This window comes from Pomacea canaliculata, linkage group LG13 (assembly GCF_003073045.1).
Source record: "Pomacea canaliculata isolate SZHN2017 linkage group LG13, ASM307304v1, whole genome shotgun sequence".
In the NCBI taxonomy this organism is placed as follows: domain Eukaryota; kingdom Metazoa; phylum Mollusca; class Gastropoda; order Architaenioglossa; family Ampullariidae; genus Pomacea; species Pomacea canaliculata.
In genome coordinates, this window is record NC_037602.1 from 15,498,708 (window position 1) to 15,521,439 (window position 22,732).

The following is a 22,732-nucleotide window of genomic DNA, read 5'->3' on the forward strand; positions in this document are numbered from 1 at the left end:
TTACATGACTTTGCTTAGTTTAATAATTTTTCTCTTTGTGTAAGAATTAATAATTGTTCTAAACGTTTCTTTAAAAAAAACTCAATGCTTTATGTCAAGAAGCAGTAAATAATTAGCTCTCAGAACCCATTTTGACATTAACTTTTAATACGTTTTAGAGATCATGGACTTATTATGTGTTACATTTTCTGCCCTTCATTTCTCACATATCAAAGAAAAAAAAGAAAGACATTTAAAAGAATAAATATGATAGACAATTAAAAAAAAATATTCATCAAGAAGCAGGTAATGTGCATTTTGTCATTTCATTATTTAAACTTCTTGAAGTTAGCATTCTATTTGCAGCTGCACTGAAACCAGTTTTTAAATTGCAGAATGCTTCATGAGAATTCTCTATCTGGAATATATTTTTATATTTGAAAATAATTGTTTATCAAAATAGGCATCAACTCTCAGTCAAAATATTTTTCAGTAATTTGGGTTCAATGCGAACATGTTTCCACTCAGGACATGAACATATTTTATCACCTAACCTCAAATCCTCCATCATTTTATGCCCGCAACACCACAACAAATAAATATGTGGCTGTATAATGACCTTGATTTATTGGACTCTTTGGCCAGACATTTGGTGCTGCAATTTTCTGTCAGTTATAAACCATGTTCTATTATATATCTTACAAATGTTTAAATTGAATTCAGCCTACCTGCTTGATTCTAACAGCTTCTTCCAGCTCCTCCTTCAGGGACTCTGCACATGTCCATAACATTTACAAATGTGAAGTCCATCAACGGATGATTTTTTTCTGTCACATATAGTGTTTATGACTAGAATTTATTGATTTCTGAAGTGATTTGTTGTACATCTATTGCCATAATATGGTTGGTTTGTTTAATATAAAACATTTCTATTATGCCATGCCATGCCATATACCTGTGGCATCTGTTTACAGGGCTGGCTGCCTTGCCATGATGTAGCCTTAGTTGCTGGCTCAGCATAAAACACCAATTCCCTCGCCTCATGCCATAATGGTTGGTTTGTTTAATATGAAATAATTTTTCCCTTGTGTGGTGATTTGATAGTGATGATGATGATGATGATGATGTCGATTTGTAAAGTGCAGGTATCCATTCCGAAGAATGCTTATTGCGCAGAAAAAAGAAATGAATAACAAATAAAGGTAGTTTAAGAATAGTATGGAATGATACTGAAATTAGAGGAAACTGGAGCACCCCAAGAATCCAACACCTCCAACATATAGGTGTAATCCAGAGAGAACTAGATGGGCCTCAAGACAAGACCTGAACCCAAGACCTTGCAATCCTCCTTCAGGGGCGATAAGTGAGTGTTTTGCTTCAGGTCTTCCCTGGTTGCTCTTTTTTCCAGCAAAGCAAATAAAGCAATACACCTTTCCTTTTGCTGTCATGCAAATATGGGGGATAATTGTTTTGCATTCCAACTTGTTTACTTTTCCTCAACTTAACAAATGCACACAAAAACAAGCAATGAAAGCAGTTTCACTGTACTCAGATGTTTTGAAAGTGCTGCAGACTAATATTCTTCTTGAACTTTGGAGTGAAATATTGTAAACTAGAATTCCAACTGTTTAAGTGAAAATACACAACAGCAGCTCTTTGACACATAAGAAAAACACTTGTTTTGATTGATGCATCATGAATCATAAGATAACATATACTGGCTTTAGCCATCATCTCAGGATAGAACTATCTGGATGCGATACCTGCCGGCATGGTCACAAGGGTGGTCACTGAAGGTCTTCTCCCCCGTGATTTTTCTCCTCTTTCAAAGTCCTAGTATTTTACTACTATACATACATATCTACACTAGCTCTCTTGTTATACAAGCATTCAACCAATAAATTGAAAATGTATTCAAAATATGAAAAATATTATAGCACAAATACATTTTATACTTACTTTCCCCTGCTTTTGGACCACTGGAAAAGAAAAAAAAAAGGTAAATTTAATTAAACTCAACGTATTTTTTGTGCACATGAATCTGTGCATGTATGCATGCACTAATGCACAACAGAAACATAACAGCATGAAGAAGACAAGAGATAATCTTCTTAGACAGTTATTGAGCTTTGCAATTATCATGACAAAAAGGAATGAGTAATAAAGAAGGCTAAAATGCAAATTAATTTGAAAAATTGTGATGCTACAAAATTGTGAACCTGTATATTATTTTCATAGCTTTGTTGTATAGAACAGATTTAGAAAGTTTCTACATTTCTCCTTTGTACTGTACCAGATGACATATGACTACGTGGATATGAGGTAGCCAGAGGATGCTCTCCCCATTGTCTTGTTATCTGGTACTACTCAAAAAAAGAAATTTTAATTACCACTAAACACGTTTTTTTTTCTACCTTTTGGACAAAATCTTTCACTCTATAAACTACTTCATATTCCACTAAAAATCAATTAATCCCTTGTAAGGAAAATGTAAAATTTTGAGAGTAAATTCTCTTTCTTCCAGATTTACCAGATAGCATGACCATAGGAGATGAAGGGTCATGCTAATTCTTTAACCATCAAAAAAGTTCTCCCCTGAAAGCGAACTAGCACTTGCCTGGTGTGCAGAGCTCTCCACGAGTCAGGTGAGCAACTGCCCTCTAATAGCACAAAAGACCAAACGCCAAGACCAAGACACCACTTTTTTTTGGACTAACACTTCTACCTAAGGAGGTCGGGGGAGCATTGACGTCATGTCATTTGGTAAGTCTCAAAGAAAGAGAATTTATGCTCAAAACTGCATTTCTTCTTTGACTGTACCAGATGTCATGACTATATGAGAATAAAGGTCAAGCAGAGGGAATAAACAACCACCTCAGAAGGTAGGAAATGACCACATCAGTGCTAGAGAAGCAGTGTGTGTGTGGAAAAAAAGGGTCTCTCACAAAAGGAAAAAAACCAAAAAAACACATCAGCTGACTGCGGACAAAAGTCCCAAAAAGCAATGTTACAATGGAAGGCAAGACAGCAAAAGTGCCGCCATTTTCCACCTGGCTTGGGTACCAGAAAGAGACGAGCATAGAATCCCAGGGATTCTGGATGAGTTACTTCTTGAACCCCTCCTTTGGGCAATAGTGCTTTATCACCTTGAGTAGAGCCAGAGCTTCTGCAGGACATCTGGAGAAAGCATCCACATTAATGAGAAGGTCTGTGGTGGTTGTTGGAGAAAACACCAATAGAAATCCACTGCTGATGTAGTAAGTGAGCCCCTACCACGGGAAGAGCTGGTGCGGTGGTGGTCCAAAGTTCATAGTCTGTACATCTTCTGGTCTCTGATGGCATCGGATAAAATGCACTTTACAAACAGGTTGGTGGAATAGCCAAGAGAAACCCAAAGGCTTTCCATACAAGACAAGGATCCTCTGTATTTTCCTCAAGGAAAAGAAGCCTAGTGAGACATAAATTCCAACGAAAAATGCAGAATTCTCTGTAACATGAAAAACTATAGCACAGGTGACAAAGGTCTTGAGTCATTTGACACAGCACAAGTTATCAGCATAAAGTGAGCATTGCACGTGGTACAAGCAGAGGCTACTGAACACCACAGTAACCATAACAAATCTGGTATCTTCGTCGTTGTTTGGCCTTTTACGCTGTTAAAGGGCAGTTGCTCACCTGACTAGTGGAGTGCCCTGCACACCAGGCATGTGCTAGCTCACTGTGAGGGGATACAACTTTTCAATGGTTAAAGAGTTAGTGTAACTTTTCAATGGTTAAAGAATTAGTGTAACCCTTTATCTCCTATTGGTACAGTCAAAAAAGAAAGAACTTTCCCATCAAACATACTTACATGGTAAGTGAAAGAGGTGAAGAGGACTTAAAGGCCTGACTTCCTGAAGTGTACAATGAATTCTGCTGCTCCAGTTCAGAGACTAGTTTCTTGAGGTCATTGACTGCTTGCTCTCTGTTTTAAGGAATAGTATCATGGTAATTGCTTATTTTGCTGGATATTTTGCACTTTATTTAATCAAGTAGTCTCATGCAGTCTGCATATCTGTGAATAACATAAAATTAGCCAATACAAATAGGAGATACATTCTCTCTCACACATGATGCTCAGATAAACACCCACACACATGCATACACAAACACAGAGGGCATGGGACCCAATTCTCAGGCTACCCTCTCAATCCACTCTGGACCAAAAAAGTGCAGCTGACCAATCAGAGATACAGGCATGATAGAGCCTGCTTTCCCCATAATGATATAAACAGATACACTGACTTGGCTTCTGCTGTATTGCAAGCTGTGTATAATTGAGACTCCAGAGCCTCCAATTGACGCATCCTTCCTCGCAATCTCGCCTTTCAGTTTCCTTATTTCTCCTCTCATCTCTTGTAGCTCTGCTTCAGTGTCTTTCCATTGACTCCTGCATCAAAAAGAAGACATTGTAATTAAAGCTTAACTCAAATGGAAAATTTAAATATTTTTTATATCCAAGTATTAAACATGCCTATGTTTTTATACACACTATTAGTGTTACGAGTTTTATCCATGATGTCTACTCTTGGTCTCTGGGATCTTAAAGCTGGGCAGTGTTTTTAAGTGAAAAATGTTTCATTATTTTGTTCATTTTTTTCCTACCTTTCCTTCACTTTTTAGGGCAAGAACTAAATGTCAAAAAAATTCTACTTATTCTACAATACAATAAAATTTTAGTAATCTGCTAGGGCAATTACAGGTATGATTTATATATCACTATTTATTATTATTCCACTTATTAATCTATTTATAGGTAAGATTTATATATATGTGACCCTCCACAATGAAATGATCAGTCTTAAATTGGAAATCTGAGATTTGTCAAATTGCATATTTTCAAAAAGTACAGGTTCTGAACTTTCTTTTGATACAAAAGTTGTTGTTCTGGACCTAAAATTGAGTGAGTTATAAATGTTTGAAGTGTGAAAGTATAGTGGCGGGTTCAAAGATTATAGCGTCGAGATGGCCAACCAGATTTGTTTACTCCTAAACGTTTGTAGCCAAATCTTTTGATTGGTTAATATTTGAATCGTTCTTTAAAGAAGTTAAACATACAGACTCCGTGCCTTCCGGCAAGGTATAACACAATGGGGTTATGACTGGGAAACAGGATCGAAACAGCGTTTGAATTTTGTCTGAAATCGGTACCTCGATTAAAACGTATTTTAAGTCAATTTCTAATTTTATTTTAACACAACAGTGTATTTTCCTGATAGTTTAATAACCAAGGAATCCATTTTTAAAGAAAAGTCAAACTGCACAAAACTTACCCCTATCACCTTTTGGGGTCTCTAGCACAAAACTGTTCCACTCGACTTAAGACTCATTTCCTCGTGGGGGGTCACACACATATATATATATCCTTACACCCTAAAGGATTGTCATTGCCATTATGTTTCTTTCCTCTCGATTCTCTCACACACACACATCACTAAGAAGATCATAAAAACCTTCTTCATAGTGTGGATGAGTTTTTCCTGGTTTTCCTGCTTTGCCTTGGCCTGCTGCAGTTGTTCACTCAATATTTTGACTTGCCTAGACATACGCTGTGCCTCTGCACACCTACCAAAAACATTAACCTTCATTTAAAATATATCTGAGACACATTAACCTTCAACTGTTTACATAGACCTGAAATTCTTTATCTTGAATTACCTTCATAGTACTAGACAATATGTCTTCCAGCCATCTGCACCTGTCCTAACTGCAAGCCTATCTCTCAAATATCAGGATACACTAACATTTCATATTCTAGTTAATAAATTACATTTAGCATGCAATTACATAATACAAGATATATATATATGGCACATCAAAGTGAAAATAGTGCTGTGTATAAAACACACTGAGAGAGACAGTGCTTTAGTTAGCATAAACTTACATCACTATGAACATTTGTCAATCAAATATTGCATGACTCAGCATGCGCGCACACACACACACACACACTTATAACACAGACTATGCTATTTATCAAATGTTTGCATCAAAGATGGGTCACATTACAGACTGCTCATTCCAAGACCATTGCTGTTGATTTCTCTTACCTACTCTATTTGTGTACACAAACGTGTATCTCAGTTTATGTTTTGCTTTTTAGACCATATCCAATATCACTTCACCTGATATTGCCATGATAATTTCACTTCTTTTTGAACAACAATAGCATATTATTCAATTTTAAACCCATCCAGAGTTACAGTTAGATTCACAATTTCAAGCTTGAATAAATCCATAAATATGTGACAACATTCAGAGAAAACTTGAAACCTGTACCATCAAAATAAATCTATATAAATGTAATTTTCAGTCAAACCATCTCACTCATTTTGGCTGGCTTTCAGCTCAGCCTGTACTTTCTTCAACTCTTCCTGCATTCGCTGCTGTGCTTCCTCTGTCCTGCGTTTGCTGCCTTCAACCAGGTTTAGTTGTCCATTAATTAGCTGCACCTGTTTCTGCATGGCATCCCTTTCCCGCTGAAGTTTTTGAATCTTCTGTGAAGGACACAAGCTTGTCATCTGAATCAAGGGCAATATATGGAATGGACTGCTGAAAGATAAACTGTTTGCATTAACTCCTTGAAGAAGACTTTTGGGAAGGAGCTTTATGGTTGCACTGTCAATGTGAATAAGGAAGAGAAAGATAATGCAAACTCTCCTATAGATGAATACCCAAAAATCTCAAGCTTTGTGGTCTTCAGTGTTTTCAGTTTATTGACTCTGAGCTACAAGTGCAGTGGCTGACAATTTCTGTGAAAAAAAAGAGAAATAAACAATAAAGTAACTCTGCAACAAAATTATGGTAAGCATACTGTTGATATTAAGAATTATGGCGTTATTCTCTTCTTGCTATAGTTCCCGATGTTAACCCTTCAGCTTTTGACTTTGTGAGAGGCTATAAGCTTGGGTTTCACCAGACTTCCACTGAATAAGTACAGAAATTCAAAACTGTGGTGTTACATTAGAGTGAGAGTGTGTGGTGCTGGTTTATTTCCTACCTGTTGATTGTTTTGCATTGGCTTCTTCTATCAGCTTTTGCTTTTCCCATTTTAGGTTTGTCACTTCTCCTTTCAGTTGCCTGTTTTCTTCCTGCAAGCTGTTTTAATTAAAAAAAAATCACATATTCTGCAAGGGTTGTAACAACAGCTTACTTTCAATTACTGTATCAACAAACTATAGATTGCATCAGAATGCAGTGTATTCTTAATGCACTGACAGCATAAATAATATAAAATATAAAACATTCAGGACTGCTGGCAATTTAAAGAGATAATAAAGAATATGTCCAATGATGACAATGACAGGGAAAAGAATAAAGATGACAACAACAATGATACCTAATGCAGCCCACCCTCTGAACATCATCCAGTCCTACCTTTTTGGTCCCTCTTTGGTTGGGCCTTCACCTATGGCACGCTTAAGTCGGAGATTCTCCTGTTCAAAGAACATTAACGAAAGGCCATGAAATATTCCTCACAGCAATATTGCCAAAGTGATTATATATGTATTGAATAGTACAAAAGTATATTCAGCTTTTAAACTAAACCTTCAAAAGTAAATCATCAATTAATCTGTAGTACTTTGTGAATGATTTAGTCCTTTCTTTGCCGGAAAATTTATACTCACTTGTTCAAGGACCTGCAGTTTGTCTGACATATTCTCGTTGATGTCACGAAGCTGTCTATTGGCACTTCGAAGCTCCTCCATTTTCTTCTCAAATCCTCCATCTCGTGTGTCTTATAAATAAGTTCACTGCTGGCCTTAACATAAGAGGCATTACAGCCAGTATAATATACATACACAGCATATTCTTTGCTTCTTTACTTCTTGTTTTCTAACATTTTCCTTGGCTCCATTTCTTTTGTTTTCTGGATAAATATCAAGTCATCAGTGCAGGACTCAAATCAAATAAAACTTTTTCACATTATTGTAACTTCTTTTCATGGCATTCTAACATGAGCATTATTTTACTAATTATGTAAAGAACTCACCAGTAATTCCTCTTTTTGGGTGATCAGATTGTCTCGTACTTTTTCCAGTTCTGTTATTCTCTGCCTACATGTACCAAGTTGAAAGAATTAACAGTATTTGGAAAGAAACCTCTGAGTTACAAGACTATAAACAGTTCTAGCACTTCTAAAATCAACAACTGCTTATGCAATTTTGAATACCCCTTGTTACTGAACACTATAAGTTCAAACTTATGTAGCTATATCTTTCACTCATTCTTGTTTATATTTGAATTTTTAAATATTGAAATGTTTAAAAATAACATTTTAAAGTGAAAGAATGTACCTTGAAAGTTCATTTTCATTGCGCAGTTGGTCAACTATTCCACTCAGGTGTTCCACTTCCTGCATTTGATTCAGACTGGTCTCCGTCTATAGACACGTATGCAAACACACAAGCATCTAAGTAACACACGTACATTAGGCTTTTGTGTGTAGTGCAGCAGATAACTTTTCTCTTGTTAGCAGATACTTAGAAGCCATGCGTGATTAAGGGAAATATTGTGATTGACATATATAATGGGTTCACTGTCTGTGCAAAATCATATGGTCAATCACAGGGTAATATAATGGCTTCACTCCTTGTCTGTGCGGAATCATATCATCAATTATATGGCACACAATGGGTAAGAGGGGGAGCAAGGCCATCCATCCTAGGGATCTGTCCTAACCAGCCCCTTCCCCATCCACCTACGCCCCTCCCCAAGTCCTCCTCCACCCCCTTCTTCCCCGATGGTCACTGCAAATGCACCCTCAGATGATAGGCTTTCCTGTAACACACGAACTGAGAAACTCACGTGTGAAGTGAACCTGAAGTTGGAGAGGAGATTAGGTGCAGTCAATCCGTTGAAAGCACTCATTATACATGTGCACAAATGACAGCATTAGCCTTGTCTGCATGCATCTGCACGTGCACACACTAGCACATATATCAATGTGTGTGTGTGACCTCCATATGTGTATATTTTGTGCAGCAGTGAGCATCACAGGAAATGTTTACTTCAGTATGTGTGCATTTACAGAAAACCTATTTACATTTTTGGATAGAACATCTCGCTGTGTCTCCAGTAACTGTAGCATCTGCTCATTCTCTGCCTTCTCCTGCAACAAGCGGCGTTTCTCCTCTTTCAGCCTACCAGAAGAAGACACAAGACACACAAATAATACTAACATCTCAAGGAAGCACATATAATACTAACATCTTGAGATGGTGCATACTCTGCTAGACCTCTCAGCATGCTGATTCCTATAAACCCATGTCAAAATCACATGTAATTATACATTTATTTTAACTGAACAGAAAAACTAAGGTAAGAAAACCTTAAACCCTAAAAAGTGTAGCATTTAATGGTATCATAGCACTGCTGTTTTCTAAAAAGAAAACTATACTCACCTTTTGACTTCCTCTGTTGCGTCAGACACCATCTCACATTTTTCTCTTGATTGTCTCAGCTCTTCCTGTACTCTAGACAACTGATACACAATGGCCAAGGATCATCAGCTGTACATTCTATGTCTTACTAAGTATTACACCCACCAATTACAATAATATAAGTTCCTCTCTAATATACATGCTCTTTATCTTGCAAAGTCTTGCTTCTGCCCTGGATATTAAGCCTAAATAATCTTGCCAAGACACTAAAAATGTGTGTCTATATATACATATATATGTATTTTTTTTAATGACTGACATTCCAGAAAACTATAATGCTCTTTGACCAATAAAACTTTAGATGCTACAAGCAGACCTGTTCTTCAAGACCATGGCATCTGTCAGCCAGCATTTTAAGATCATTCTCTTTTCGAGAAACTGATGATGTCAGCCTATCGCATGTCATCTTCCACGATTCCAGTTCTTCCTGCCAGTGGTCTAGGCCTCCACGTATGCCTTCATTAGCTTTCTGCAGTTTCTACAGGACATCACACAATCACAAAAAGACATTATTTTAGAAACTCTCCTGTTTATTTTACATGGAGATAAGCTTAAATACACAATTTATATTTCATATTGAATAACCCTGTACCTGATATGCTTTGATCACCATGCTGAACAGGGAACAAATGGAATAGCACCAAGAGTAATAATTTTGATATTTCTTGTCATTTGCTTTATAACCCTGTGACATACTAAAGGATCCTTAAAGTATACAACATATGAATGTGCATTAAGCAGAATGATATATTCACTGCTGGTGACAAGAAACTAGCTTCAGAGCACTTGTTTTAATTAAATGAGAATCATGCAACTATCCAAACTAACCACTGGTTGAGAGACAGACAGGTAATTAGCCAAATCAAAGGAAGGATGGGTGTATTTATTTTAAGCTCATAAAATAGGAAAGGAGAAGGGGGAGGGGGGAAATCGGTGTTTTATGCCAAGCCAGCAACTAAGGCTGTATCATGCCAAGGCAGCCAGCCTTGTAAACAGATGCCACATGCAGAGAAAGAAAAGCGTGCCTGAGATGAAAGTTGAACCCGTGACAGGCAACCCTCACTGTACTGGTGACAGGCGCTAACTGATGTGCCATCAGACCACCCTTGCATATGCAGGAATCAATTATTTTTACAGTAAAGGTACTCACTGTTTCCAGCTCATGTATTCTGTTGCTCAGTTGATCATTTTCATACCGTGCATCTTTGAGTTCACTCTGCAACATACAGTTATGCTTATAACTGTTACACTGTCATTATGACAGTTTTAAGACTCCATAAATGTGTCCTATAAAAGGGTGAGAAAGAGAAAAAAGCCCATGAAATCTAAACGATTTACAGCCCCCTGCCCTATCTTGTGAAGAAAGCTGACAAGAATCCACAGAAAACACCAGTCTAGATAGAGGGACAGACACCTTGTCTATTATGATGGTAACACAGGCATGAATAGTAATGTAAAGCCACTATAATGAATGACGGTAACCTCAAGCCAAAGAAGATACATGGTTAAATCAACACCAGGGTGGGAAGAGGACATCGTATATTTTTAAATCAGGAACTTCAATAAACAGTTAACCATCACATATTGTAGATTCTTACAGACATATTACACAGCACAATGCTTCAAGATTATGTTTATGAAAAATTCTTTTTTAGGGTGGCTATTGAAATCTGTCAGATCATAATCGGATTTGAGAAATTTGATAAAATATGCAAAATGCTATGAAATTTTAAAGAAAAAAATCAGTAACAGACTCTATGAAATATATAATGTATTCATGTTTTTTAGGTCAAGGAAGGAATCAAGAATGTGACCAAGCCTGTGAATGAAAAACAGCCTTTAAAAGAGGAAATAAATATTTTTCTCACAGACAGGGGGCACAACATGCTGCCGCCTTTAAATGAAATTTAGTTACTCTTGGCAAACCACTCACCCGCGTCTTTAAAAGTGTGTCTTCAAGATGCTGCCTTTCTTGCTGATCGACAGAGTGACGATCTCCCAGCATCTTTCACAAGCAAGAAAATAAACAAACATGCCTTAACAATTTATTAAGATCAGTAGTGTTGATGAAATTTTCCTATAGCAAGATGACATCAAGAAGATTAGTTTTTCCAAAAACGTTTCTACCATCTCTGCATAAAATTTACAAACTGTCTGAGTCGCTTACTTGTGAAAGTCTGTCAACTTCTTGTTGAAGTCGTCGTGCTTCCTGCTGAGCCAGGTCTAGATGTTGCTGCTGCAGCCTCTTGTTGTTCTCAGAAGTACTCAGTTGCTCCAGAGCACGTTCATAAAATGCCCTAACAGTTGCAAGTTCAGATGACAGATCCTCGCTTACCTGAAGTGTCAAAAAAGAAAACAGAAAAAGATCACCACATCTCCAAGTTTATACAAAAAGGACAAACAAAGCAAATGTTTCATGAGTGACTTGCCCTCTTTGTTTACAAACATGACTATTCATCACAACTATCCACCCCTTCCTCAACTTTTGTTTGAAAGCATATTTTCTCTTGAGACATCAAACAAAAAAACTACAACCATGCTGATCATATTTCAACATCAAATCTGATAATTGTTTTTAGCTGTAGATTGTATATTACAGTCTAAAAGAACCTTGTTGAAATGCTTATGTTAATGTTCTTTTTTTGATGCATGACAAGTTTCCTGATCAATATATGCCAACCTTTTTAACAGCAGAAAGTTCCTCTCCGACGTCTTTTTTTCAAACAGCCTTGGAATGAGCTTTGGCATGTATTTCTGCTCTGAGAGCTGTTCTTCCAGGCACATCTTGGTCTAAATACATGTCAGAAAGCATGACAGCCAGCATGAATCACACTATCAGATTCAAGAAAACCTCCTCATCAAAAAGATAATGAAATATAAATAGCTCAAAAACTGATGTCCATAATCAACACCTACATCTATATATGTTAGACAATAAAGTTTGACATTATCTGAGACCTCAAAGTAATCAAGCATTGCTGCCTAATTGATTTTGTTCTTCAGATATTTATAGTCACTTGGGAGACTGATCAATGCAAGAATCACAAAAAATTTCTGAAAAAGCCCTCACCTTCAGCAGTTGTTCCTTCTCTAACATCAACTGCTGTAGACGTCGGTTTAGATCCAAGCGATCATGAAACAGTCGATCTTTATCACTTGTTACTGCTGTCAGTCGTGACTTTAAGTCTGCAATAGTTTCCTGATAGTCCTCTGCTCTTCTTGAAACTCGATGTTTATCCTGAGCAAAAAGTGTCCACAAAACATGTGCAGATAACTTTATAGTTTGCTAGTTGGCTTTTTGTTTTTAGGGACCACAGTATGAAGTTAAAATGTATTACCTAAGTTAATGCTTTGTTCTCTTTTTGGCCAATTTAGCAAATATGGAAAGAATCTACTTTTTCATCCTGTTCATACCATAGTCCAATCTTCAACAGACATTAATTACTGTCTCAAAAATTCTGTGTCATATTATCTTATTTTAATCATCTATTTAACACTATAGCCTATGACATATCATTTGTCTGCTACCAAATGTAACTCATCTATTTTCAGGGACTGTCACAAGGATGTGAATCACTAATTATGTTAAACTGTAAATCCAACAAATATGATTGATACCAACAGATTGACTTAATTTTTTATCCTTTTAAGTGTCGGCACTAGCTGTTATTCCTTTTATCAGTGTACATATCTGTAAACTTGTACAACATTCTGGGGATCATAACTAACCTCACTAGCTAACTTCCAGGATGATGAGAGTTGCTCGTTGTCATCCTTTACAGCTTGCAGAAGGTTTCTCAGTTCAGTCATCTGTCCAGCCATTTCTTGAATTCGACCAGTGAGACTGACATTTTCCTTAACATTTTAAATGAGCTAAACATCAGGTAAAGAAAATGAACAGGAAATCCTGGCATAGTATATATGCATGCTATATGAAGTAGCAGTTTTCATTAATATAGTGAATTGTATCGAACAGTCTATCTCTTTGATTAACAACACATGTGGACACTTGATCAATGAGGATAAAAATGGGAAAATTACAGTGCTTCTTACTAAGTGTATCAATCTGGCTTCCAACTAGTCATACATAAAAATAAGAATGGTGCAACAAAGAGATAATAATTTTTAGCTTTTCCTGAATAACAATTTAAAGGCTCAAAAAAAAAATATCTTAGTTGACTTAGAATAAAAAGAAAATAGTGATTAACACATATCATGAAAAAAATCTGTCAGTCTTTTTTTTAACAGCACAGAGAAGGTCTCCAGACACAGACCTGGCGTAGTTTGTCAGCCTCCAAACGATATGACTTGCTCTCAGCCTCAAGTGCCTGGGCACGGTTCTTTGACAGCTCACATGCCTCACGCACTACTCTCAGTTCATCACGTAGCCTGTCACATTCCTATTTACAAGGGTATAATTATGTAGCCACGCAGGCAAAAGATTTATATTTGTGCACCTACACTAAAGACAAAATAAAGTGACCAAAGCACTTATGACCCTGCCCATTTCAGAACTTCCCCTGACAAAAAGAAACTTATGTTTGATTTTCTCCCATGTGCATCGCCAGTTTTTCAAGAGAAACTATCTTTTTTGTATTTTCACAGAGTTCTGTTTAAAAGATTGAGAAAAGTAGAGAAGTAAAGTTCAACTCACAGTATCCTACCTTCTGAAATTTTGTATTTTCCTGTTCAAGAAGTGACAAAGTCTGAGTGGTATGATCAAGAAGTGAGCCACGATGACTGTTCTCATGTTCCACATTGTGATGCTGTGACTTCAGGGAATTCAACTGCCAGTCCATTATATCAATTCTGTTCACAAAATGCTCCAAAGTTAAGAAAGAAAGTTAAACAAGAAAAAGAGCAGACAGACTGCTATAAAATATTATAATGTGAGAGTAAAAAAAAACTTATTCAATGCAGTCATAATAATTTAAATTCAATACAAAAACAGAGATATTAAAATACTCCATCTGGAGAAAATATCTGACAGTATAACAAAGCACAACTACAAAAGAAATTTTCACCTGGCTTGCATTTCCTGTCTGAGCCGCACATTTTCCTGCTGTAGTGCTTGCTTTTCCTCTTCCGCACGCTGCAGCTGTGTAATTTTAAGCCTGTACTCCTGCAACGAATGCAATGCACATATCCTCACATACATATACACAGGTTCATGAGTGCACACTTATACACATATATGTGCACAAATTGCAACTAAAAACAAGAAGAATGCAAATTACAAATTAGCTAAATTCTATAATGGTGTTAACCAGCAGTCTTTTCCGTCTGATGTTACACTGCATGGTAACAGAAATGAACAGTACAACTGAAATAATAATTTCAAGTGAGATCTTGATTACTACTTTTTCTATCCAGATAAGCAAAAACAAATGCTTTATGACAAATTTTTTTTAAAAGATGCAGTGCCTTATCAAATATACAGAATGCTTTAGTACTTTTATAAAGACAGAAAAGCATCAAAGGCCAAGGTACTGCTATTTCATACCCTCTCCTTAAATTTCAGATCTCCACCATAGCATTGTTATCACTGGCAGCATTTTCTATTTTAGTTAGCCTCTCATTCTGCAGCTGCAAGAAAGAAAGGCTATCAATGGATACCTTTATGTAAGAACCACAATCATACATAAATGACAATTTGCCAACCAATGCTTAGTGCCCTTCTCAAAGTGGTAAGCTTGAAGTTTTGGTGAGCCCTTTGAAAGCTGACACAACATTTAAGGACAATAGCAAGATTCTTCATGTCAACTTATTGTTTTATAGATACTTTTCTAGTTTTTTGTATAGTTTATTTATTTGATATTTATAAAGGCAGCAAAAGTCATCAACTTCCACTTTCCCCTGGTCAAGAAGCCAAAACACAAAATACCACAAAAATTTGAGATTTTTCACAGCCATCAACAGGAAACCTTGCACTGTCTGCACTTCCTATTTGTGTTGATAGTGATACCAGAAGGTGAGTTAGGATCAGCTTTACAAAGCCTTGTTCTAGCAGTTCCCACTAATGATTTTTGTACCATCAATCTACTTGTATATATATATATCCACTGGTCAGTATTAATGTCCTGCTTGTATACAACTGTGCCCCCTCCCACACACACATACTATTACATATAGCTTGCACAACCAATACTTCTCAAACGATTCTTTCATGGTCACTTACTATCCTCCAAGCAAAATATACTCAAGGAAAACTACCCATTACCATAAAAGGCACAGAGCATGATTCAAGATCAATAAAAGATGCAACAGACCATGAAATAATGTAGATTCTATTATGGCAGAACATACCTGAAGAGTGGCCTGAGCCTCCTTCAGTTTATCCATGAGAACATTTCTCCTAGTTTCACTGTCTTCAAGAGCATTCTGGAGGCTGTGAACTGTCCTATCATGGTTTTCAGACATGAAAAATGTATTTTCTGATGTGTCATGGGCATACCTACTGTTCAATCGTGTTAGTGAGTTTGAGCGGGTTAATCGTGATGGTGGTGGAGAAAAGTCTTCTGATGTAAGAAGGCAGCTTTTAGCTTTGTATGAGCTGCAACCAACCAAAAGATATGTTTAAGAAAAGCATTCTCTTCCTTAAGTGGTCCTATAAAATTTACAGATGAACATTTAAACCCATATGAAAGTGCTTAACGGGAAGGAAAATACTTCAAGTCCTCAATTCATGTGACTCCAATTAAATTTCAGATCATCCAAATTGACCTCAAATTACTAAATTGGTTTAAAGGGGCTTATTCAAATATAAGTGTTTGATTACTTATTACCTAAATATTCACATTTTTTTATCCCTAAAATATTGCTGTAGTGTCATAAGCCTTTGAAATCTATGAACTTTTACTACTCTGTGAATGAAACTCACCCAAATCCGCTGTCATTGTCAGGAAACATGGTCACCAGATCATGAGACGCTCTAAGAGGTCCACACAAGCTACTTTCAGCAAGGGAGCCGTTGTCTGGATCATACAAGTCTGCATACATAGTCACAGATTCATTTCTCATGGGCAGTAAATCAGCAGTTGCTTTCTCCTTTTACCTGCAAAATGAATGAGCAACATATGTATATACGAGTTAAACAGTATATGTTGTGCTATACAATATTGTAAATAATGCTTGAATTACTTTAGTTTCCTCCACTTTTATCACACTTTTATGAAATCCCTGCTAATGGAACCACTTTAAATAATCCTATCACATCAAGTCAATCATTTCTAATCATTTCAATCTACTCCCAAATCTATGGCTAGATAACATTTTCCGTTCATACCAAGCATCAAATATTGCTACAAGATCATTTAGTGGAATGGAAGGCAAATGACGACACTCATTCATAAAAATATTTTTTAGTCTAGGTAAGTTTTTGGTTCATCTATTACTGAACAGAGATGTCGGAAAATGGTCGTGGTGCATATCCCCCACTAAACAAATAAAAGGTGATCCGAAGCAGTGATCAAATTATCTTATGCTGCCCGCCATAAACACGCGCGCACAGCGTCCGCCTAAGAGAAAAATAAGACAACCCACGACTGCCGTAAGTTGAGTGAAAGCTGCTTCTTGATTCTGCAACTTGATCAGCTCTGCAAATTGCGCCATATACTGTCATCGTTCACGCTTTATCAAACTGGTAATAAAAATTATAGAGGGTTCAATGCATTTAACTGTCATGCCAACAACTGCATGAGCGGATAACTCAATCGCTTCAAATAGATGATGGCTCGAGAATATCGTACATTCATATTTTTAATCGCTGGATAGAGTTTACAAGCTAAATCGTATCTATAGCGCTGGCAGACAATAATGAATATTATTGTGCACACGCGTGCGCGTGCTACAGACATGCTTAGTGTTCAACCATGGAACAATCAAGATGCGCTGCGATGTGGGTTTGAGGTAAGGGTGGTCAGACATGTTTGCACACTATACAGTTATGAGTAGCACACTAAGTTCATCTTACCCATCGCAGTACCACCAGTCCCACTTCCCCACAATAAACAAAAACTTTGAAAGTACTATTTTGCGTACCGTGACATGTCTTGCGAGAATGTGTGACAAGAGTGACAATTCCAGTAACCAAGAAAAAAAAACCGTGTCCTTTCCTCACTTTTAAGGCGGGCTCCAAAAGCGCTTTACATAAAACACCACATACATAATAATAACTGCTAGGGGTACAAGGCCGTTAATTCTGAACCCGAGAAATATTATTAATCATCAAGAATAAGTTGGGGGAAAAATCAGTAGAGAAAGAGGAAAATAAGCACACCTCCGAACGTACGTGCGGTGGACATCGTGTCTACGCAAGTCAGCATATATCACATAAAGTCAAAAATGTAGCAACGATCGAGGCACAAGACAAAGAAATGCGAAAATCACATTGGTCTGTAGATCAGAACTATAAAAAAAGATTTAATTACAGAGAAATAGAGACAACTAATACCATACCCTCAGACAAGAAGGCTGAGTTCAACAATATACAGTGGAACCTCGGTTAACGAACTTAATCCGTTCTGGAAAGCTGTTCGTTAACCGAAATGTTCGTTATCCGAAACAATTTTTTCCATAAGAAATAAAGGAAATAGATTTAATTGGTTCCCAGCCCTGTTGACTCGCTATTTGAAAGTTACAGGCTATATATATATAGGTATTTGTTTTAATGAGACAGTTATAATGCAATATAAATGGAGTTAAATAAACATAAAAACATTAACGAAAGCATTTAAACAGAAAACTGCCGTTTTGACGGCGTGGTTGAACAGCTGCTTTGAATCCCCTCTCCATGAGCACACGTGACATATAAAATCGGGGAGACTTCCCTTTTCTGTAGTTTGAGGTTGAAGAAAAAAACTTGTCCATCTGCTTCTTCTGCCTTTTTTGTAAAACTCTCGGTAAGACGACATCACATATCCGACAGACGCATGCCACCTTCATACTTTGAAATCATTCCTTTTTCAATTCATTTGTTGGCCGCGTCTTGTCATTACCTCACTACTATTAATTGCTCTTAATCTTCTTTGGAGCCATGATGAGGATTATCTTATTAAAATAAAGCACAACAATCACTAAATAAGAAGGATGCGCACAGGTAAGGAACGACTGATCGTAACTGTCTCGAGCGCGAATGATTACATGCTGGTCGGTCACGTGTGGTTCACGTGGCTGTTCGTTATCAGAAATTTTGTTCGCTATCGGAGACAAATTTTTAACGAAATTTTTGTTCGTTATCCGAAATTTTGTTCGCTATCCGAGACAAATTTTTAGCGAAATTTTTGTTCGTTAACCGAAAAATTCGCTATCCGAGGCGTTCGCTAACCGAGGTTCCACTGTATAATGAATAGGCTGAAGAGACCATTAGTGGTAAAACTGGTCTACTGTTGGAAACGACATCGCGCAGTTAAAAAAAAAAAAACAACAGAAAACAGACAATTAAGGCGTAAAAAAGCAGGAGACACTAACGGCGAAACAGACCCAAAGACGAGAACCACAAAACAAACAAACAAAAACAAGTGAAAGAGCAGATAAAGACGGCAATAATCAACTATTGTATACTCGGGTACTTTGTGGGTGTCGACCGGCTACAATTATGTGAAAACAGCTAGGTGACAGCCAAAATGCACAGCAACTACATAGACCCTCCCCAAAACAGGTCAACACAAGATTTCAGTCATTGAAGACAGAGTACAATGGCCAGTACCTTCTCAGAGAAGACAGTGCCGGACTAAGTCCCTCGTAAATCCAAGAGGTGGACTCTGCTTGCGAATTCGGGAAGAACATAAGCATTCGAGAACAAGTGTCTGAGGAGGTTGCTCCGGATCTCGTACAGGGAACCTATAGTAATACCGTACATTCATTTAGTTTGGCTTATATTGATTTTTACCAAGTTAGAATAATTAACATACTCTCTGAACTCTCCCACTGTTTTCCCTTTTTTTCCTCTGTCTCTTTTGCTGTTATAGTCTCCGAAGACTATTTACAAAGTGAACAATGGTTTTAAACATTTGTCAGATGCTGCAAATCGTTTGCATGCATCTATATATATAATTATCAAAAGGTCGATCATTATCTCACCACTGATGCAACTAAATTTATAATCTGTCTTTGTGCTTGAGGATGAACTATTGTAATTCTCTTTTGGCTGGCATTCCCAATTATCTTCTTGACAGACTTCCAAGGATCCAGAATAATGAAGCTAAAGCGACCATCTTGATGTGAATATATCTCACCCATCATTCGCTCTCTTCACTGTTTGTCAATGGCTTACTCCGCCGTTTTTGACACTGGTCCTCGGTACCTCTCCGAACTCAATCCCATCTACACGCCCGCGCACGACTTCTTCGCCCATCTGTTGACACCAAGCTTCTTTGAGTCCCACTAGCTAAGACAAAGACGTATGGACAGAGGTCTTTCTCCTACCAAACCCCATCAACTTGCATCAGGTTACCCGTCATCCTTCGTCACTGATTCTCTTACCACCTTTAAATCCAAACTTAAGACATCTTTTTAGAACAGTGACTTCACTGTGACCCTGTCCTGACCATGAGCGTGCATAACCTGTGTCTGTAATTTATAAGCGGGTATCTGTTGTAGAACTGAGAGTGATATATGCGAGTATGATACATGGTTGTGGGTGATTCAGCCTGTTTATAATTTCTGTAAAGCGCTCTGAGCAAATCATTGGAAAAGCGCTATATAAATCGTCATTATTATTATTAACCAAAATATTTTTGTTGAAGAAAATTCAGTGGTGGTATTTATTATTACAAAGATGTGAACGTAATATACTGCAGTATCTTAAATTATATTTCTATCACAAGTTTACACAGATCCTCGTCACTAAATCCGATGTTGGAGGTTTTTTTTATGTTTTCATATGACGTTACCTTCTGACTGATGCGACCTTGTGACCGGGAAGACCCCTGGCGCTGACCTTACTTTAACCTTAACTTAATCATTTTACATGAACAATAATTTCGACATCTGATAGTACTACCCCCTACGAACAATTTTTGAAGGAAAATATTAGAAGTTCAGTACGTATATCTTTCACGTTAGCACACGAACCAGAACACCCTCTGCCACCAGCGTGTGCCCTGTCATTTGTAAGCAGCCACCTGCAGTCCATTATAATATAATCCTAATAACACGCCTCAACTATTCCACGCTCTGCTCCCTTGTCTGGAAGAAAGCTTTCCCAGTATAAAAATTAGTCATGTTAAAAGCATGACCACAGTATCACAAACTGTACTCACGGAGAAGCCACAGACTTGCAAATAACATATCCCCATCAGTAGTGTGCTTATGAACAAATCTTCCAATAATAATTACATAATTCTTGGTAACCCTTGCTTTAAAGGTTGATTCTAAGATTTATTCCTAACATACAATAAGTCATCGCCACATTCGGACTGCTTTCGCAAACGATGTCTGCTTCATTGTTTATAAAGTCTGGGACCTAATTTTCGGTTGCAGTCATATCCAAATTTCAACGCTCATAACCTTCCCTAAAAGCAAAAGGTGCAAAACTAACTCCATTTCAACAAATCTTGGAAAGCTGGTTTAGCTGCTATGGGCAAGCGAATTCCACTAATAACATGGGAACCTTCACGACGCTTGGTTTTAAGGCTATAGCAAACGGGTAGGTGAACGCATTGTTTTTGACGACCATATAACCTAATCCTCACATCTGGAGATATCTGAAATTGGTTCTGCTGGTAGTGAAATCATTGCTTGAATATGCATATGCCAACGACATTAACTGGAAATGGGAAAAGGATATTACAATGTTTTAGAATACTCAACTCTAAATTTTCCTTATATTCTGCCGGAAAATGAAAAGATCAGTGTAAAACAATATCAAAGTCTGCTCCTTTCGGTGAAATAGAAAGTGGAGAGGAGAAGAAGAAAAGAAATGACACTCTCACCTGAGACAGCAGGCAGTTCGGTGCAAAGTCTGCAAGACCATCGAAATGAACAGCGGGTGTTCCGCCCTGGTAAACACTGAGAAAAGGACAATGCAGCAGGCGAGTTAATACCCGATCCTGCCGCCTGTTTCAGACTGTGAAAAGTGAGATGGCATGGTCACATACTGTCACTGACAGAGTTCATTAATGTGTCAAAAAACATCATTATCGGATGCAAATGTCCAAACATGTACAGTGTGACGTATCCTCCCCCATTACAAGGCGATCCACAAATTGGTTGTGCTGGTAGTGAAAACACGGGGATAAGTGACTTTTCGAAAGTAAGAGAGCGGCCAGGTGCGGAGTGCACCCCGAGACCCAGAAGTAGACAGAAATAGGTCAGCCCCTATAAAGGCGCCTTACACGTCCCTAACCTGTGCCACCCGACTAATCACCACCAGCCAGGCCCAGCGTGACCTGGCTTGTCGAAGACTGGCGGGATCAGTGTTAATTGTGTTGGGTGCGTTGTACTCTGCGCTCGCTGGGAATCCAGTTAGCACATGTAATTGTGGCTGACAGCTTCTGTGCTAACCATCTAATAGACGGACTGCTGCTATGATGTTGCTTATGTGAGATATGCATTATAGTCAATGCATGTTGCAAGTCGTGACGGCACACCGTGACTAAAAGCAGCGTCTGTGATCAGTTGCCGCAGTTGATCAGTTGATTAATACAAAGGAATTGATACCTGACGGTTTACAATGATACTGTGGTAATTTGCTACGGCATAGAATTGAAGCATGTTTGTCTCATATAATCATCCACGTAGGTACACATGTTTACAAATGCACACACACGATACAACTATACATATACGCATGCACGCGTATACCCACCCAGCCACACACACTGACACAATCTCAAGCCCAAGATCATCGAATACCCTTCTTCTCTTTTTCCACCGTTGCAGCGCCCTTATTTAGTCCATGAAGGGTTCAAACATGCGCTTGATTGGAATGACCTCGGAGAACCCGCACTTCATGATGACGTGTGCTCACTGCCTCCCCTCAAGGTCGCCCGAAGCTGGATGGGTGCAGTGATTCCTGCGTTGAAAGGATTGGATTTTAAAAAAATTTCCACTCGTCTTCCCGATAGGCATATACACTTCCCACCCAACTGCCCCCCAATTGGTTTGACCTGCCCATTTCGCGATATTGTAAAGTAAAAGAAAAAAAATTCTTATCACAACAGAAAGCGCTATTTTGGTTGATGATAAGCGTCCGCCAAAACATCTAAGCTATTTTTAAGAGCCAGTCCATAGGTAGTCAAATTATCAGGATCTGTGTGGATTTCTGTAAA

At 37.7% G+C, this 22,732-nt stretch overlaps 1 protein-coding gene across 1 annotated transcript; it reads right to left on the reverse strand.

Moving 5' to 3' along the window:
- Nucleotides 1-707: 707 nt before the first annotated feature.
- LOC112554479 (early endosome antigen 1-like) lies at nucleotides 708-22,200 on the reverse strand. Its single transcript, XM_025222260.1, is given in 29 exon segments — nucleotides 708-751; nucleotides 1,939-1,958; nucleotides 3,830-3,943; nucleotides 4,264-4,408; nucleotides 5,449-5,583; nucleotides 6,346-6,514; nucleotides 7,019-7,116; nucleotides 7,396-7,454; nucleotides 7,647-7,732; nucleotides 7,735-7,780; nucleotides 8,012-8,075; nucleotides 8,316-8,401; nucleotides 9,065-9,161; nucleotides 9,423-9,502; nucleotides 9,778-9,939; nucleotides 10,612-10,677; nucleotides 11,395-11,466; nucleotides 11,629-11,796; nucleotides 12,138-12,251; nucleotides 12,532-12,699; nucleotides 13,191-13,316; nucleotides 13,736-13,861; nucleotides 14,126-14,270; nucleotides 14,486-14,583; nucleotides 14,965-14,987; nucleotides 14,990-15,047; nucleotides 15,768-16,014; nucleotides 16,342-16,515; nucleotides 21,395-22,200. Coding segments are annotated over 26 exon segments (2,796 nt in total). The 5' UTR covers nucleotides 16,482-16,515; nucleotides 21,395-22,200; the 3' UTR covers nucleotides 708-751; nucleotides 1,939-1,958; nucleotides 3,830-3,925.
- Between the last annotated feature and the right edge of the window lie 532 nt (nucleotides 22,201-22,732).